This window comes from Mastomys coucha, unplaced genomic scaffold, assembly GCF_008632895.1.
Source record: "Mastomys coucha isolate ucsf_1 unplaced genomic scaffold, UCSF_Mcou_1 pScaffold20, whole genome shotgun sequence".
In the NCBI taxonomy this organism is placed as follows: domain Eukaryota; kingdom Metazoa; phylum Chordata; class Mammalia; order Rodentia; family Muridae; genus Mastomys; species Mastomys coucha.
In genome coordinates this window covers 76,108,559-76,127,425 of record NW_022196903.1, presented here as the reverse complement: position 1 = coordinate 76,127,425, position 18,867 = coordinate 76,108,559, and the positions used below count along the sequence as shown (strand labels likewise).

Below are 18,867 nucleotides of genomic sequence, written 5' to 3'. Positions count from 1 at the left end.
AGTGGGTAAGAGCACTGTCTGCTCTTCTGAAGGTCATGAGTTCAAATCCCAGCAACCACATGGTGGCTTACAACCACTCATAAAGAAATCTGGTGCCCTCTTCTGGTGTGTCTGAAGACAGCTACAGTGTACTCATAATAATAAATAAATCTTAAAAAAAACCTTTTTAAAGTTATAAATGCTTTGCTTAGAAAGCCTCACCCTCTTTGAATGTCCATTAAGTAGTGCAGCGATTCTTTAGCTCTTTTCCAGCTCTAATTCTAATTTTGTGCATCGGTGGGGTTAATTCCCAATACCTTCTCTAGTGACATTTACCCCTGCGTCTTTCTGATAGATATTTCTCAGATTGCAACTGATGTTACCAGCATGTCCCTGTGTGCCTTAACTTTGCCCAGTTTAGGACACTACCCCAGATTGCGACATGTTCTTACACATTTCTTTTTCTGTTTTTAGGTACTTTGGATTGATTGTGGAGCTGGATGATTTTGTGAGCCTTAGCTGCATCTGTCATCTTTCCCCTCTGTAAGCCTCAGCTTTGGAGAGAGCCTGCGCATGTACACCATCTTATTCTTTACCCAAGGTGGAAGAAGCAGAGACCTCTTAAATAACATTCTCCACAAAGTCTTCCATTACTTGAGTCTGTCTTCCAATTTAAGCTTGGCCGTGGCTGATGCTGTTTAGGGCAGAGATGAAAGGACCATTCTGCATAGGTAGTTTAATGAGCATGGAAGACTAGGATGAAGGTCTTTGGTTAGCTTCACTCCTGTATTTTATATTGCCTTTGCTCTTGCCCTGTGACTGGGAACCCATGTGATCAGGCACAGGCCTGCCTCATCTTCCTACCAACCATCCCCAGTCAGTCTTTTTATTAAATTTGTTCTTTCTCAGCATGTCATTGGAATGTGGATCAAGGGATACCTCTTCTCCTTAAGAGTCAAATCAAGTGGTCCCAACAGTTTTATTGAAGAATAATTCATGTGTCATATTCAATTCAAACTGTAAAGTTCAGTGGCTTTTTAAAAAATATTCATAGGTATATGTATTGAGATTTTGAACATTTTCCTGTGAATGGATTGACATGAGTCTTGTGTATGAAAAAATTTAGATTATGTTATTTAAATTTTATCTATGTTATGATATGTATTTGTACCCTTTAAGTTGTGAAATGTATATAATATAAAGTTTCCCATTTAAACTGCTTTTCTCAGTGTGTTGCTCAGTGCAATTGACTATATTCAGAGTGTTGCACAACCATCACCATCATTGGCCTCCAGAACTTTGTACCAGTGTTCGCAACCTGGAGCATCTTACACATGGAACAGTAACTTCCTTTCCTTTTCTCATCTCATGTTAGGCTAAATTAATTGTGTGTGTGTGTGTGTGTGTGTGTGTGTGTGTGTGTGTGTTTTGTGAGGTGTGGGCAGTGTACTTGGAGTACTTAGAATGTAGTGGTTCAGGAAAGCAGCAGAAAGCTGTGGCTAGGGCTTCCTACAATATTCTGCAATGTAGATCTCTTATGATACAGAGTCTGCAGGATCTTTCCTCTAGAATTAGATCCAGTCCTGTAATATGTTAAAAATAAACTTTCAGAAAAATACTAGATTTGTAGAAAAGTATTTTTAGGTCTTGCTTACCAAGTCCTCCCAAGACTGACTTTTTTTTAAAGATTTATTTATTTTATGTATATGAGTACACTGTAGCTGTACAGATGGTATGAGCCTTCATGTAGTTGTTGGGAATTGAATATAGGATCTCTGGTTGGCTCCGCTTGCTCCTGTCAACCTCGCTTGCTCAGTCCTTGCTCACTCCAGCTCAAAGATTTATTTTATTATTATAAATAAGTACACTGTAGCTGTCTTCAGATACACCAGAAGAGGGCGTTAGATCTCATTACGGGTGATTGTGAGCCACCATGTGGTTGCTGGGATTTTGAGCTCGGGACCTTAGGAAGAACAGTCAGTGCTCTTACCCGATGAGCCATCTCGCCAGCCCAAGACTGGCATTTCAAGGTTACCAGGAACTGACATTTATGGCTTATTCATTGAGTTCCAGTTTTTATTTGAGTTCACTATTATTTCTACTAATATCCTTTGTTTTGAGATCTAGTCCAGGGTATTAAATTGGTTTTGCTTCTTGAGTCTCCCCAGTCTTTCTTGAAGTTTCTTAGTTTTGTTTTTAGTTTGTGTGTGTTTACATATGTGGAGACCTACTTTCAAATCATTGGACAGCAAGTGAGTTTATCTGCTGATCCATCTTGCCAGATCCCTTTCCTTGTTGGTTTGTCAGTCTGTCTCTTTAAATTGTGAGTCTGTGCCTGTGCCTATGCGTGTGTCACATCATGGGAGCAGGTTCCTTGTTGAACCATCTTGCTGCCTATAGCTAGAGTTTTGTCTACACTGTTTTGCGTTCTTGGTCGCACACATGCACCTCCCCAGGAGCTAATTGGGATCCCTTAATAGAAAACACATGAGCACCAGTTATTCTTTTTTTTTTTTCATAGTAAACCTTTTATTTTTATTTTTTTAAAAGATTTATTTTTATTTTATTTTATGTGTGTGAGTACATTGAAGCTGTACAGATGGCCATGAGCTATCGTGTGTGGCTGCTGGGAATTGAACTCAGGACCTCTGCTGGCCCCGCTTGCTCCGGTCTGGCCTGCTCGCTCGCTCTGGCGTAATTCACTGTAGCTGTCTTCAGAAGCACCAGAAGAGGGCATCTGATCTCATTACAGGTGGTTGTGAGCCACCATGTGGTTGCTGGGATCTGAACTCAGGACCTTCAGAAGAGCAGTCAGTGCTCTTATTCGCTGAGCCATCTCACCAGCCCCGCACCAGTTATTCTTAAAATGCCTTGGCTAACTCAATGACTGGCACTCCTAAATCTTCCCCTGCTCCCCCAGGCCTAGTCGGCGAAGTAGCCAGTAGCCATTTACCCCAAATCTACATGACTTTATCTTCTCCACTACTGTATCCCCTTCTTTCCCTCAGTCTTCTGATTCTCTCTCTCTGTTTTACCTGTGCAGCTCTCAGTGCCCCACCTGTGCTCAGTCATTGACTGTTGGCATCTATTTTGATAGAACAAAATCCAACTGACAGCAACGACCTTCAGCATCAGTAAACACAGACTCCTGATGAAAGCATCAGAACCACCCTCTACATCTCATCTTTTCTGTCCAATTAACACAACAACAACAACTCTTCTCTTAGACATAAATTGAGCAGAATCATAACAATCATGTAAATTGCAAAGTATGATATACAATTAATATCTATTCTATCATATTTGTCAATTAGATAAAGTACTCTACCATCATTCCTAACTTAAAGAGTTATAATTCTATCCCTGAATTATGTTTAGATTTTAGCCTTTAACATCATCTGAAAACCATGTTTTTACTTCTATACCATATCTTTAATGTTAAACAACTTTTAAGTTTGCCTATGGGACTATAAATTAGTCTTCAGTCCTGTCAGAAATCTGAGAATGAATTAAATATTACTTGAGTATATAGGAAGCACCAAACATAGCTTCTAAAACTTAAACAAATTGTAGAGACAGCTGACTGCTGGACAGTCCCCTCATTTCTTCAGACGCTGTAAAGTGCCTGTGTTCAGCCTTCTGGCCCAGGATCATCTAACAGACCTTTGTAAAGGAGAACATATGAAGGACTAGTTTACCCTGTCTCGGTAGAACTTAGCAATTGACTATATCACGTAGTGTGTCCTTTTCCATGGACAGTATTTTGTCTGCAGATAAAATAGGCAATTTCTGCCCCATGCCTACTTTACTACAATAAGCAACCTTGTCTGGAGGTAAAGATGCTCAATTTTTTTCTTTGAAGGAGAATGGGGAAGCTGTCAGGAGCAGACATATCTCATTTTCAGATGATCCTTAATGAAATAACATTAAATGTCATTCTGGATTTCTGATGCTTTTGAAGACTGTCTATATATCTGAATAAAGCATATTGAACTATTAAACCTTAGCTACTCTTAGGCATTTCAATTTGCTTTAAATAGAAATAGAAAGCACTTTATTATAATTAAATTAGAATCCAACCTAACCATGAGTTTACTATTTGGCCCTAAACTTGAGTTACTTAATCATCTTGTTCTTAAATGAGTTGCATAGGCACAATGCCTAAGAGAATCAATATTAATTTCAAATTTTATATCAATATACAGATTAACATCAATGTTAATATAGAATTAACACTTAATTCTATATCCATATATAAATTCTCTACCAATGTAAGAAATTATAACTTCAAATTTAGATCAATTACAAAGATTTCTACCTGTGTAAGACTATGGCTACATAATGTTTTGTTCAAGATAATTTAGCAATCCATCCCATCTATTTGCTCCGTGTTCAAAATTATGACCATTCCCAAATTATCCCTTAGTATGACAACCTATCTAATTTGTAAAATAACCATAACCAGACACCCAAACCTAAGGAATCAGGCTAATTACTCTCCATAGCTTCTTCCTGCTGATTAGGGGTGATGAGAAATTCTCTAATGGGGTTGAGAGGAGTAGGAAAATTAGAAAATTGGTTAGACTTAAGAAAGCTAGCTGGATAATAGCATCTATTATCTAGTCTCTGTATGCTTAGAAGGCTCAGGGTCTGACTGAAGTTCTGACTGGATCTGTCTGAAAGATTGGATGAAGCAAAATGATCTGGAATCAGCAGCAATCATAAAGCTTTTCTAGAAGCAAGTCTCTGGACAGCATCAGGAAGCAGGGAGCTGGAACTGCAGGTCAGTTCAGCATCTTTGAGGATGAATCAGGTCAAAGTTGTACATTCTGTAATATATGAATCTCACAACCAAAAGTTTAGCATCATTGAGATTTTTGTATGGATTGTACAGGATGCACAGAACAGTAAAGGATGAAATTTTGCTTTTGGAGCAGATGAAAGACAACTGTCTTTTTTATGAATTAATTTTATCAATAATGAGATGTAATAAACCTTCATTCATGCCATGTGAAGGAGGGAATGAAGAATCTTAGGGATTCCATAGCCAATAAGATTTATTGCCTCATTTTAGCTGACGTTTTGCTAGAGACAATTTTTTTACGCCTAAGCCAGTTACTGTGCTGTTCCCATGTTGAGGAGTCAGCAGATCAATTTACCTGTCTTGTTTGATTTCCTTGAATTTTTCAAAATCTTCCGGTGGTCTTCCCATGTTATATCTGACCCATATCACTCTGGAAGGAGTCCAGAGCCACTCTTCTCTCCTGTCAACAAAAATACAAACCTTTCTCTCAAAATAGCATGATCTTGGTCCAGTAACTGAAATCCACTAAGGGTGTAGCTTAACCTCTCTTCCAGAGGAACTTTAACACAACCACCAAACTCATAACTATACTTATTTTGATAATCAAATAATTCAAAGCAATTAAAGCAATCTCAACACATATGATCTGTTGAGACTGTGTTTCTACTGTCCCCTGTCTCGACCTTTGTGAGATCAAGGCCTAAATTATTTATACACCTGTGTTGTAAACTTGAATCCTCCCTACTATGGAGATTAATACCCCTGTGGGTACATATTGTAGTATGTCCCTTTCTCTATATAATTCCCACGGCCTAAGTTTCTGAGATAGGCTAGGTTCCCTACTTCCTGCTTCCGGCCTAAATTTTTAAGATAGAATGGTTCGAGATTTATATATCTCTATATTTTAATTTAAATTAAATTCCCTTCTGCTTACTGTATAAGCTTATTTACAGGCCCTAATTTTTATCATACTAGGCTGGCAATCCCAGAAATCCCATGTTGACCACATACAAAGATCCCAAGAAATTGTCCTGGCAAGACTTTCATATGTCTTTAAATCATTTGTTCATTCATTTTCCCTAACTTCTCCCTTCTGTGGAGCTTAATACCTGCTATGTCTACCATCTGGCTCTCTTCTTCTCATCTTAAGCTCTTTGTATCAGTTTCGAACTGTGGGAAGAAATCTCCACGTGGCTTGGGAAAAATCTGTATATTCCCTTCTATCCTTAAGATCATATCAGATTTATAAATCTATCTATTATTTATCTGGTGGCTGGAGGCAGGCACCTCCAGTTTGCTTCTCACTGTCTCCTGCAGTCAGCAGCTGTGTTCTTTTGTTCCAGTTATACTTGCTGCAGTGACTCGGTTCTGCTCCCTGAGAAAGCAGTCCTCCCCCCTCTTAAACTATATCATTATGTGTGTGTAATTCATCTGAGAATTTCTTAAATTAATAGTGGATTCTTGCCTTCCACGTGGGGTGCCTCACATAGTGTGCATTTTGTCTACACCACTTTGTGTCCCTAGCTGGTCACATGCACTCACCCACACAGGAGCTATTTGTGATCCATGAATAGAAAACACACACCCATAGTTGGGCAGTGGTGGCGCACACCTTTAATCCCAGCTCTTAGGAGGCAGAGGCAGGCAGATTTCTGAGTTTGAGGCTGGCCTGGTCTACAGAGTGAGTTCCAGGACAGCCAAGGCTACACACAGAAACCCTGTCTCAAAAAAACAAAACAAAACAAAAACAAAACAAAAAAAAAAACCAAAAAACAAAACCCCAAAAAGAAAACACACACACACACACACACACACACACACACACACACACACACACACCAGTTATTCTTTAAATACCTTGGCTAACTCAGTGACTGACACTCCTAAATCTTTACCCCAGTCAGGGAAATGGCCAGTGGCCACTTACCCAAAAATCTTACATGGCTGGTTGGCTTTATCTCCCCTGCTACTGCATCCCCTTCTTCTCTCCCCCAGTCTTCTGATTCTCTCTCTGAACACTTGGTGTCCTGTCCCATGCTCAGTAATTGGCTATTGGCATCTTTATTGATAGATCAAAATCCAGCTGGGGGCAAGGACCTTCAGTGAACAGTTAACACAGATCCTGATCAAAGCGTCAGAACCACCCGCTACACTGGCCCTTCTTTGTTTGTTTTTGGTTTTGTTTTTTAATCACACTTTCAGTCTTGACTAATGCTGGCCAAATACCCTGTAGCCTGTTCCCCAGCCTGGTTTGTATGTTTGTCTGTGATTAGTTAAGTTTGAATGTTACACAGACCCACCAGTAGGCATGTTACTACAAATATTGAAAGTGCTCATTTACTTGTATTCAAGAGAAAGTTAAAGAAGTAAGTTTTGGCCAACAGTGGGAGAGATTAATAAGTATTTGTTATCAGCATTTCTTTATACAACAAGGCTAATCATATTTTTTCTTTTTTTCTTTTGTGTGTGTGTTGTGCATGCATGTTCATGTGTGTGTGTAAGCCAGAGTTTGATGTTGGCTGTCTTCTTCAATTGTCCCACTTTATTAAGGCAGAGTCTCTAAGTTAAACCCAGAGCTTCCTAATTTGGTAGTTAGTCCCCGGAGCCTCATCTCTGCAGGTTGCCATGCCCGCCCAGCACTTATTCGGGCACTGGGGATCTGAACTCTGTTCCTCACGCTCGGGCAGCAGGTACTTTACATTTACTTTTAGCATTTCCTGAAAAATAAAAATTCCTTAATGTTGGTGTACTCTTTCAAATATAAACAGAAAGAATGTTAGATGCTGTCACTAGAAAAATATGAGTTAATATATTTGAAAAATTACTGGGCATAGTGGCACCTACCTTTGATCCCAGGACTCAGGAGGCAGATTCAGGCAGATCTCTGAGTTCGAGGCCAGCCTGTTCTACAGAGTGAGTTCCAAGACAGCCAGGGATACACAGAAAAATCCTGTCTCGAAACCCTTTTCCCCACCTCCAGTAAAAAAAAAAAAAAATAGAAGAAAGAAAACTAGGTAGTTTCTCATATGGGGCTGGAGAGTTGGCTCCGTGGTTAACAACACTTTTTACTCTCACAGAAGACCTGTGTTGGTTCCCAGTTCTCAGTACTCACATGGTAGCTCACAACTACTTTTAACTTGAGTTCTAGGGAATCTGTCATTCTTTTATGATCTCTGTAGGCACCAGGCACATATGTGGTGTGTATATACACATGTAGGCAAAACACTCACAAAGTTACAAAAGCAATGCACACAGTTAAAAAGGTAGTAGTATTGAGCCAGGTATAGTGCCACATGCCTTTAAATCCCAGTTTTTATGAAACACAGGCAGGTGGATCTCTGAGTTTAAGGCCAGCTTGGTCTACAAAGTGAGACCCTGTCTCAAAAGAAAAAAAAAGTTAGTATTGAAATCAATAAGTGTATTTTAATTTTTGTTTCCTCTCAACTTTGGGTGCTAGGTCATGGTGTAAAATGCATATAGAATATCAAGTGCCATTAGACCTCTTTCTCCTGGTATCATGCCTGTGATGTCACATTATAGATTAAAAAATGATGTAGGTATAATTTAGGTTAAATAGTCAATTGGCTTTAAAGTTGATTATCCTGGGCTGTCTCAGCAGGCCCTAAAATACATGATTCCTTAAAAGCAGAACTTTCTCCTGGCCAAGAGTAAAAACACATGTCAATTCAAAGCACGGAAGAAAAGGCCTTTCTCCCCCAACCTCCATCCCAGTTTCTCTCTGCAGCCCTGGCTGTCCTGGAACTCCTCCTGTAGATCAGGCTGGCCTCGAACTCACAGAGTTCCACCTGCCTCAGCCTTAAAGGGAAAAGGCTTTCTTAAATTCCTGGCTTTGAAGGTTCAGGAGACAGTCAAGAAACATGAGCAGTCTTAAGCTAAGAACTATGGTGGCCTGCATAGATAGATTGAGCCATAGTGACAAATACCTGCACAGGTTCTGCCATAGTGACAGATCTGTGAGTACTCTCGGAAATGGTGCTGGTCACTGTAGCTTCACCATCTGGCTTTGGTGCTTGGCTTTCTTCTCTGCTAATCTCAATCTCACAAGTTTCCCTCCCCTGCCCTCACATCTATGTTCTATATAGTAATTTGTTGATGGAAGCTCTTGCCTGGTCCCTGCTGCATATTTTATTATTGAATAAAAGTGAGCTGGCTCTTGAAAAAAAGAAAAGAAACATTTAGTCACTGTGATGGCTAGCAGCAGCTCACTGTGGTTTTAATTTGCATTTATCAAATGTGTTATGCAAATGCTTCATCTCAGGCCCACCACATACATATTTTAAAGTCTGATGACTAATTTTTACATGTGTTCAGCCCTGCTGGCGGAATGACTTCAATGAGGCACTTGGGCTTCCCAGGACTCCTTGCATTTTTGCATGTCTTTTTAAGGCTGTGGGAAAGCAGAACTTCCCTTGTCAGCGTCTCTCGCGCTCTGCTCACTTAGTGTCTGTCATTCACGGGCCAATGGGCCAGAAGGGATTGGGCATCTCTATGTCTGGTGGGTGTACTAGAGTAGAGATAGATGGAGGAAAAAGTAAATTAGTAAAACCTGATGCTAACATATAAAGCTTAATGATCATCTATCTGTTGGCATTTTTTTTTTTCATTAAAACACCAAGTGTATGCATGTGTGTGTCTGTACAGGTAAGGTCATTTGCCTGAGGAGGCCAGGGGTGTCAGGTAGGTCTCTAAAGAGTTATAGTCTCTCTCTCTCTCTCTCTCTCTCTTTCTCTCTCTCTCTTTCTCTCTCTCTGTCTCTCTCTCTCCCCTTCCCCTCCCCCTCCTTCCCCCCTCTCTCCCATGTGGAGAGAGACACATCTTCCCCCTCTCTCTCTTCCCTCTCTCTCTTTCACCCCTTCACCCATCTCCCCTATCTGCATGATGATTTCCCTGGCCTAGTTCCTTACTTATCCAAAAGCTACCCCCAAATAAATCTCCCTTTTGACTCTTAAAATAAAATAAAATAAAATAGTTATAGGCAGTTGTGAGCTGCCTGACATGGGGCTGGGAATCAAACTCCCATCACCTGGAAGAGCAGCTTGCTGTCTTAACCACTGAGCCATCTCTCCATTCTCCATATAGCATTTTGAGAAAAGGTCTCATGTATCCCAGCATGGCCCTGAAATTTCTGTGAGCTGAAGATGATCTTGACTTTCTAGTCTTCATGCCATAGGATCACAGGCAATGTTTATACTTTGCTGGGGATCAAATCCGGGCCTTGTACATACAACCACTTGCACTAAATCCTAAGTGTTTAAAAAGAGCATCTCACAAGAAAGGTTCGAAAAAATTTCAGGGGCTGGAGAGATGGCTCAGCGGTTAAGAGCACTGACTGCGCTTCCAAAGGTCCCGAGTTCAAATCCCAGCAACCACATGGTGGCTCACAACCACCAGTAACGAGATCTGACACCCTCTTCTGGAGTATCGGAAGACAGCAACAGTGTACTAACATATAATAGATAAATAATCTTAAAAAAATTTAAAAAATTGCAATCTGCTTAGTTTTTTCTTTGTATTAGCACCAGGGATTTGATGTTTCCGCTTCAGGCTAAGTAGCTCTGAGCAGCTCAAATTTAAGGCATTTTTCCATTATGTTTTCTAACTATTGGTTCAGAGTTCTCTATCTCAGGATCCCCTTCCTGTCTCTTAGAAACTTGGTTTTCTTGAGGAGGTCTTTTTGTTTCATTCTTTTAACTTTAAAGTTAGTTGCAATATTTTTGTTTTGAATTTGAAGTGATGTTAGGAGAATTCTACCTTTTTCGAGAGGCAGATATGTCTCTAGGTCAATTTTAGCTTTGCTTCCTTTGTTGTTTTGTTCTTGGGCCAAAAGCAGTTTAGAGGAGGAAGGGGTTTACTCCATCTCCTTTCCAGGTCACAATAAATCATAAAGGGACTTAAAAGCAGAACCTGAAACAGAAACCGTGGGACAAAGGCTGTTTGCTGGCTTGCTCCAGGCTCTTGCTTAGCTAGCTCTGTTATCCTGCCCAGGGCTACCTGCCTAAGGATGGCACTGCCTGCAGTGGGCTGAACCCCCATGTTAGTTAATTTACCAAAGTAACCCACCACAGACATACCTACGTGCCAACCTGATCCTGGCAGTTTCTCAGCTGAGGCTTTCTTCTCAGATGACTCTAGGTTGTGTGAAATAGGATCAAGGTTAACCAGGACAAGATCCTCTAGCATTTATGTAGGGACCATCACAACTACAAAGTGACTTTAGTCAGTTATAATCATTTAAAAATTTTATTTTAAAATTTTTTAACTTTAAAAAATTTAATTTTTGACAGTTTCATGCATATATATAGTATATGTGCTCAAACCCATTATCCTTTCTTTTCCTCCTACCCCTGCTGCTTCCCCCTTTTCTAAGTAGTTTCCCATCTCCTTGGGCTTTTTCCTTCCCCCCTTTCTTCTTCCTCCTCCTCCTCTTTTCTTCTTTCTCCCTTCTCTATTTTTCTTTCTTCTTCTTGACAGGGTTTCTCCGTGTTGCCCTGGCTACCCTGAAACTTGCTCTGTAGGCCAGGCTGGCCTTGAACTCATAGAGTCATCTGCATGTTTCTGCCTCCTGAGTGTTGGGATTACAGGTACCACCACTGCCCAGCTATTTTATTTATTTACTTTTTACTTGTGTGTGTGTGTAGGTTTTGTGCAGTCACCATACCTGCTGTGTGTTCATTGCTATATGGGCTATGTTGTATCCAGAAAATACATAATATTTCACCTTGCACTTTAAGTCTTAGAATCCTTCTATCCCCTCTTTTGTGTAGTCTACTGGACCTTGAAAGGTGTGATATGAAGATCCTGTTTAGGGAAGAGTAGTCAGTAGTCCCTTATTCTCAGTCCTTTACAGTTTAGCCTCTGCATTAACTGTCTCCCATTGGAGAAAGAAACTTTTCTGGCCAAGAGGGAGAAAGCAGTTTGACACCATGTCTGCTTAGCATAGTAAGTTCTTCCCTAGGGTCTCTGGCCCTTCCTGCTATGGACTTTCAAACAGTTTATAGTACTAGGTATATATTTGTTCCCAAGGAAAAGGCCTCATATCCAACCAGCTAGGGATTGGTTACTCCCCAAACACTCATAATCATTATCACACCTGTGGGAACATCTTGGCTGGCAGGTCAGTATAGTAGTATCCTGTAGGGGTTGGTTCTGACGCTAAGGTCCTGTACAGGTAAGGTCCTGTACCCCAGTTGGTTCTTGATCAAGCAATAAAGATGCCAGGGGCTAATCTGGGCAGAAGGGAAGAGGCAGAACTTCTGGGTCCCCAGAGGAGGCTAAGAGACACACGAACAGGAAAGGAGATTTCTCCATGCTTCAGAGGGAAAAAAGGTGACCAGCTATGTGAGATCTCAGGCAGAGTGGCCATAGGCTGCTTCCCCAGGTGGGAGATTAGAAACACAACTAAGCTGAGGGCAGTTTTGAGTTGTTGAACAAGAAGAAGGTAACTGGGACACTAAGCTAAGGGCAGGTTAAGAGATGCTGAGCTAAGAGTATTGGGAAGGGCACACTAGATGTGGGAGATTTGAAGCCAATTGAGCCAATAAGGCAGGTTGAAATTGAGCTACTTGTGTGTTTCTGTGCTTTTTACCCATGGATCCAATATTCTCTGGGTGGGGGCTGAAATGGGGTAGTTAAAAGGCAACACACTACAGTAACCTGGTCTACAGCTAGGAAAGACTGCTAATGCCTTTTCTCCCTCAGCAGCCTGCATGACACATTCCAGTACTATAAATGCTAGTCAGAGGGGAGAAAGCTACAGTTCCAACTTGATTTATCTGTGTGTTTCCAGACTATGTGGTAGCTTTAACAGTGGGGCCTTATTATCTTGTTCTGATAAATGACCAAGAGCAATGACAATAGCCTCCATTTTTACTATTTATTTATTAATTAGTTTATTTATTTATTTTGAGATAAGAGTTTCTATACATAGCTTTGACTGTTCTGAAACTCACTATGTAGACCAGGCTAGCTTATAATCACAGAGACCCACCTGCCTCTGCCTCTTAAGTGCTAAGATTAAAGGTGTGCAGCATCACAGCCTGCAACCTCCATTGTTTTGAGAGCCTCTGAGGTCTCCCTGGCTAGCAACTCACTGGGAGATATCCCACACTGCACTGGGATTTTTGTTTAATGACCTATGACTTCTGAGAACAGAATTATTTATTTATTCAGGGTGCCACCCAAGTGTTGAAGTTTATAAGGATCTTCAAGAAACATAGCATGCTGCTTCCAAGTGTACATATGTGTTATCCCAGCTTTTGAAAGGTAGAGCTTGGAGAATTAGGAATTCTAGCCAGCCTAGGCTACATAGTGGGTGGACTTTGAGAACAACCTGGCCTTTACCAACAAGAGACCCTTTACCAAAACAAACAAAGAATGAAATAATGCATGCTGATCTATAGGAACTAATACTGTGGGTGAGGAGAGTGTATGATACGCAATATGGTCTTTCTTCTCTAATGCCTAATTTAAAAAAATGAATATTTCTCTCCCTCTTATTTTATATTTACAAATATTCTACTTGAGTGTCTTAGGGATTCCATTGTTGTGAATAGACACCATGACCAAGGCAACTCTTATAAAGGACAACACTTAGTTGGGGTTGCCTTACTGGTTCAGAGGTTCAGTCCATTATCATCAAGGCAGGAGCATGGCAGTGTCCAGGCTGCCATGGTGCTGGAGAGTTCTAAATCTCCATTCAACTGCAAACAGGAGAAATCTGGCTCCTATGTGACTAGGAGGAAGGTCTTAAAGCCTACCCCTACAGTGACACACTTCCTCCAACAAAGCCACACCTCTTAATAGTGCCAATCCCTGGGCCAAGCACATTCAAATCACCACATTGAGTAATGAAATGAGCCTAACAGATTGTAACTCCACACATTTCAAAAGGTAGTGGAAGGCTGGGGAAATAGTTCACTGGGTAGAGTACTTGTCCAACACATGCAGAGCCCTGGGCTTCACTCCTGGCACTGTATCAAGCTTAGTGGAGCAAGCATGTATCTCCAGCATCCAGTAGGTAGAAACTGCACGGTCAAGAGTCTGAAGCTACCCTCAACTACAGAGCAAGTGGGGGCTAGCCTGGCTTTCAAACAAACACATGAACCAACCAACCGACCAACCAACCAATCAACCAACCAACCAATGTGACTACAAAATAGCATACTGTGTTTTGCAATAGAGAGAAAAACTTGAATCATGAATACTTGTTAGGATGGAATGAGCTTTTGTTAACTTAGATCTTTGCTTACAGAGTATTGTGGACTCTAGTTGTGAATATAGGTTGCCTGGGGTAACAGGAGTTCTACATAAGAAATGAGAGTTAGAAATGATTTCTAACTCTCTTAAAAGAAATGCACAAAGGAAGGCTTGTTGGCACATCAGACATCGAATCAGCTAATGAGTGTTCCTTTCTGAGAAAAGGCTCATTTTGATGTGCTAATAACCCCAGGTTTCTTAGCCTGAAGCACACTCATAGAGATTATGAATGTCACCCTGAAGGGCCTCTTTGGAGACAATTGGAAAGCTTTTACCTAAGACAGACAACATGTCCTTTACACTCCCTGTTCCTAATAGAGTCCAGGACCATAGAGAGAAACTTGGTTTTAAAAAGACATCTATGTTGGTCAGCTTACGGTGTATTTCCAATGAGCTGATAATGAACATATCTCTACCTTATTAGGGAAGATAAATAGAAACTGACCAGGCTGCTGCAGGGCTCGCCATTCTCATCTGAGGGTTGTCATATCCACATGTCATAAAGCAGAGATCAGCATCCAGCCTTTCAGACAGCCCAACTCACTATAATGAATTCTCTGAAGATGCTCACGGTGTCTTCAGGAAATGCGCACCACCTCAGGACAAGTGAGAATTATTTCAAAACCACAGGCTACTGACAGCATTGCTGACTCTTCTTGCCTGCTCTGAGAAACTCTGCCTTTTGTGTTATGGAATAGTAAAATACCAGGGGGATGCTGGCTAGGTATTGAAGGATTGTCCCTGGATTCTTCCTTTTTGCACTGATAGGGCATGGTTGCATGTCAAAAGAGAGATACAAAATGATCTTTCTCCTTAAACTCACTCTCAGTGACTGGAGACATAAAATAGTGATTTCATCAAGCAGTCTGTAAAAGTAAAAAGTTGAGGGAGGGGAGAGAGAGATAGAGATAGAGATAGAGAGAGGGAGAGGGAGAGAGAGAGAGAGAGAGAGAGAGAGAGAGAGAGAGAGAGAGAGAGAGAGAGAGAGAGAGAGAATCTCTACCAAAAGTAGGGGTACTTGGACATAAAGCAAGAAGTAGCCCTAGGGTGATAGGCCTAGTAGAATTTGACATGGGCTTTGCTTTTCAGTAAACTTTGTGTATGCATGTATGCATGTGTACATATGCATGCATATTTGTGTGTGTGTGTGTGTGTGTGTGCGCGCGTGTGCTCTCGAACATGTGGAGGTCAAAGGACAACCTTAGGTGTCATTTGTCAAGATCATGGTTTTTGAGACAAAATCTCTCACTGGCATGGGGTTGGCTGGGAGAACAGTGAGCTGTAGCAATCCTCCTGCCTCTGCCTCCCCAGTTCTGGGATTACAGGCATTGTGCCTGCTTTTTTGTATGTGGGTTTTTGGGATTGAACTCAGGTTTTTACACTTTGTATTGTGAACACTTTACCAACAGCACTACTATTTTTCCACTCTAGTGCTAGACTTTTTGAAAGAACCGTACTCTCTAGAGTTCTCCTAGTTTGTTTATTTGGGTCAGAGTCTCACTGTGTAACCCTTGCTAGCCTGGAACTCACCATGTAGACCAGGCTGACCTCAATTTACATAGATCTGTCTGTCTTTGAGTCTTCGCTGACATTTAAGGTGTGCCTAGCTGATTTTCTTAGTTTTATATAGCAATTTAGAAAAATAGTATATAGTCTGCTTTGAGGTGAGGGGAGTGAGCATCTATTGAGAGCCAGCAGTCAAAATCTGGGATTGATGGATGGATGGTCCTACTTTACTGAGTGCCAGGACTATTTTACCAACTGTTCTAAAAGACAAAAAGAGGATATGGCAGTTGCAGGGGACTGAATGTAATTTGGAGAACATGCTGGTGACATTATTAACAAATCGAACCCTCTGGGCTTGATGTCTTGTGACTGCTATGAGACTTGGCTGGTTCTGAAATTGCCTAGTAAGACCGACTAGGCATTGAGAGGTGTACTGGCTGGTTTTGTGTGTCAACTTGACACAAGCTGGAGTTATCACAGAGAAAGGAGCCTCCCTTGAGGAAATGCCTCTGTGAGATCCAGCTGAAAGGCATTTTCTCAATTAGTGATCAAGGGTAGGAGGGCCTAGCCCATTGTGGGTGGTGCCATCTCTGGGCTGGTAGTCTTGGGTTCTATAAGAAAGCAAGCCAGTAAGCAGCACCCCTCCATGGCCTCTGCATGAGCTCCTGCCTCCAAGTTCTTGCCCTGGGTGAGTTCTTGTCCTGACTTCCTTTGGGGATGAACATCAATGTGGAAGTATAAGCTGAATAAACCCTTTCCTTCCCAACTTGCTTCTTGGTCATAATGTTTTATGCAGGATTAGAAACCCTGACTAAGACAAGAGGGAAAAGTCCCTTTCTGTGCTAATACACCCAATTTCCACCCCTGCTCCAGCCACTCTGGCTTTTTTGAGGGCACTCTGGTTTAGCCAGAGGCACCTTCTACCTCTTGTGTGCTCTGTCTCACCCCCTTTCCTACCTGCCACCTTGCTTACTCTTAAGTTTAAGTCTGACACACAGAAACCCTCTGTCCTCCCTCTAAAGGAGGTTGGTTGCATCATGGCCCCTCTTGTATGTATGTCTCATCATTGGGCTCCCCACATGGATACACATCTTTTTTGTGTATGATGTGTGCCTCTTTTCACACAGCTGTTTTCATGAGGGTAGCCGTGGACTGCACTGTCTGCTATGTGATTCTGGCTTTGGGGCTCCCCTTAAGGTCTGGTGTGAGACAAAAAGAGGGTTAATTTAAAAACTGCAATAATTGTTTTTAATGGGCAGAGGCTCAGTCAGTAAGGTGCTTGTTTTGAAAGAGTGAGTCTGATCCCCAGAACCCACAGGAAAAAGTCAGGCTAGAGTTGTGGAGTTGAAGACAGGAGGATTCCTGGGGCTTCCTTAGCCTGCTTGGGTAGCTCCAGGCCAGCGGGAGACCCTATCTCAGAAAGAGATGGTATGGGGCTGAAAGATGACTCCATAGTTAAGAGCACATCCTGCTCTCATCAAGGCCTTGAGTTCTAGTTTCAGTATTTATGTCAGGTGACTCATAGTTGCCTCTAACTCCAGATCCAGACCCAGGAGTTAGATGCCCTCCTTCTGGTCTCCCAGGCACCTGAACTTATGTGCACAAACCCACATAGACACACTTGAAGACACATAATTACAAAATAAAATCTTAGAAAATAAAGTGCATGGTGCCTGTGGAACAATTAACAAGGTGTTACTCCTGACTGTGCTCACATAGGAACACACACACACACACACACACACACACACACACACACACACACACGGCAGGGAAGAGACAGACAGACAGAGACACAGAGAGAGACACACACACAGAGAAATAGATGAGCATGTGAGTCTATGATTACTGAGGCACTTTGTTTTATTTTTTGAGACAAGATCTCATGTAGTCTAGGCTGGCCTTGAAATTGGTATGTGACTGAGGGTGACTTTCAACTTCTGATCCTGCTCTCACTTCTGGAGTGCTGAAATTACATGCGTACACCACCACACATGGTTTTAGGCAGTTCTGGGGATTGAACCCAGGGATTCATGCTAGTTGAGCACTCTCAGATGAGCTACATCCCCCTAGCCAATAGGAACGGTGAATATCTCAGCAAACGAAATAATGTGAGTTGTCAGCCAGATGTGGTGACACATGCATTTAATCCCAGGATTTGGGAGGAAGAAGCATAAAAGTCTCCGTGAGTTCAAGATCAGCCTGGTGTACATCATAGAGAATTCCAGGAGAACCAGAGCTACCCAGTGAGTCTCAAAACAAACAAACAAACAAACAAACAGGGAGTTGTTCTAGGTTCAGAGCCTTCCAATGCTAATATATATGTGTATTTACATATATATAATATATACATATATGTATATGAAATACTGTATATACATATATGCATCCCTTATATAAGGGTTAAAAGGGAGCTGCCACACCTCCCAGGATTCACGTGAGCACTGGGAATTTGTGTCTCAGTCTTCATACTTTGCATGGACAACACTTATTTTTTTAAATTATACCTTAAAATTAAAGATTTCAACACGGCCTTTTCCTGTACATCCTTGGCTTTGGTTATCCTCCATTCATGTTTCCCATTCTTCACTCCCATCTCCTGTTAAACCTTTCCACCCCCAGTCTCCCCGTCTCTGCCTTTATATTGCCTGTGTTCTACTACTGACATCCTATAAATTTCCTCCCAACTTCCATGGCCTGTGTCTAGCTTTCTGACATGAAAGGCCTGTACCTTAAACACACTAACCTAAATATTCAAAGCTAGGATCCACATATGTGAGAGAAATGTGACAATTGTCTTTTTGAGCCTGGGCCACCTTGTACAGTATAAGATTTTACAGTTTTATCCATTATCTACATGTTTCATGATTTTAGCTCTCTCTTTCTCTCTCTCTCTCTCTCTCTCTCTCTCTCTCTCTCTCTCTCTCTCTCACACACACACACACACACACACACACACACACTGTATTAGTCAGGGTTTCTATTCCTGCACAAACATCATGACCAAGAAGCAAATTGGGAAGGAAGGAGTTTATTTGGCTTACTTCCACATTGCTGTTTATCACAAAGGAAGTCAGGACTGGAACTCAAGCAGGTCAGAAAGCAGGAGCTGATGCACAGACCATGGAGTGATGTTCCTTGCTGGCTTGCCTACCTTGGCTTGCTCAGCCTGCTCTTTTATAGAACCCAAGACTTCCAGCCCAGGGATGGCACCACCCACAAGGGGCCCTACGCCCCCCTTGATCACTAATTGAGAAAATGCCCCACAGTTGGATCTCATGGAGGCACTTCCCCAACTGAAA

The 18,867-nt window shown here is 41.6% G+C and overlaps 1 protein-coding gene across 4 annotated transcripts in view; it reads left to right on the top strand.

Annotated features, from left to right (window-relative positions):
- The window catches only part of Pole4 (DNA polymerase epsilon 4, accessory subunit), a 29,958-nt gene that overhangs the window by 4,690 nt on the left and 6,401 nt on the right, over nucleotides 1-18,867 (top strand). For 3 of the 4 annotated variants that reach the window (XR_004122089.1, XM_031382252.1, XM_031382253.1), the window contains one exon: nucleotides 454-1,200. The exons of the other annotated variant lie outside the window; for it this stretch is intronic. Coding sequence is in view for 2 of the 3 variants with exons in the window: in XM_031382252.1 (XP_031238112.1) it covers nucleotides 454-483 (30 nt within the window). In the remaining variant the exon portion in view is untranslated. Of the gene's footprint in view, nucleotides 1-453; nucleotides 1,201-18,867 lie in introns of those variants that run through there. 4 annotated transcript variants of the gene reach the window in all.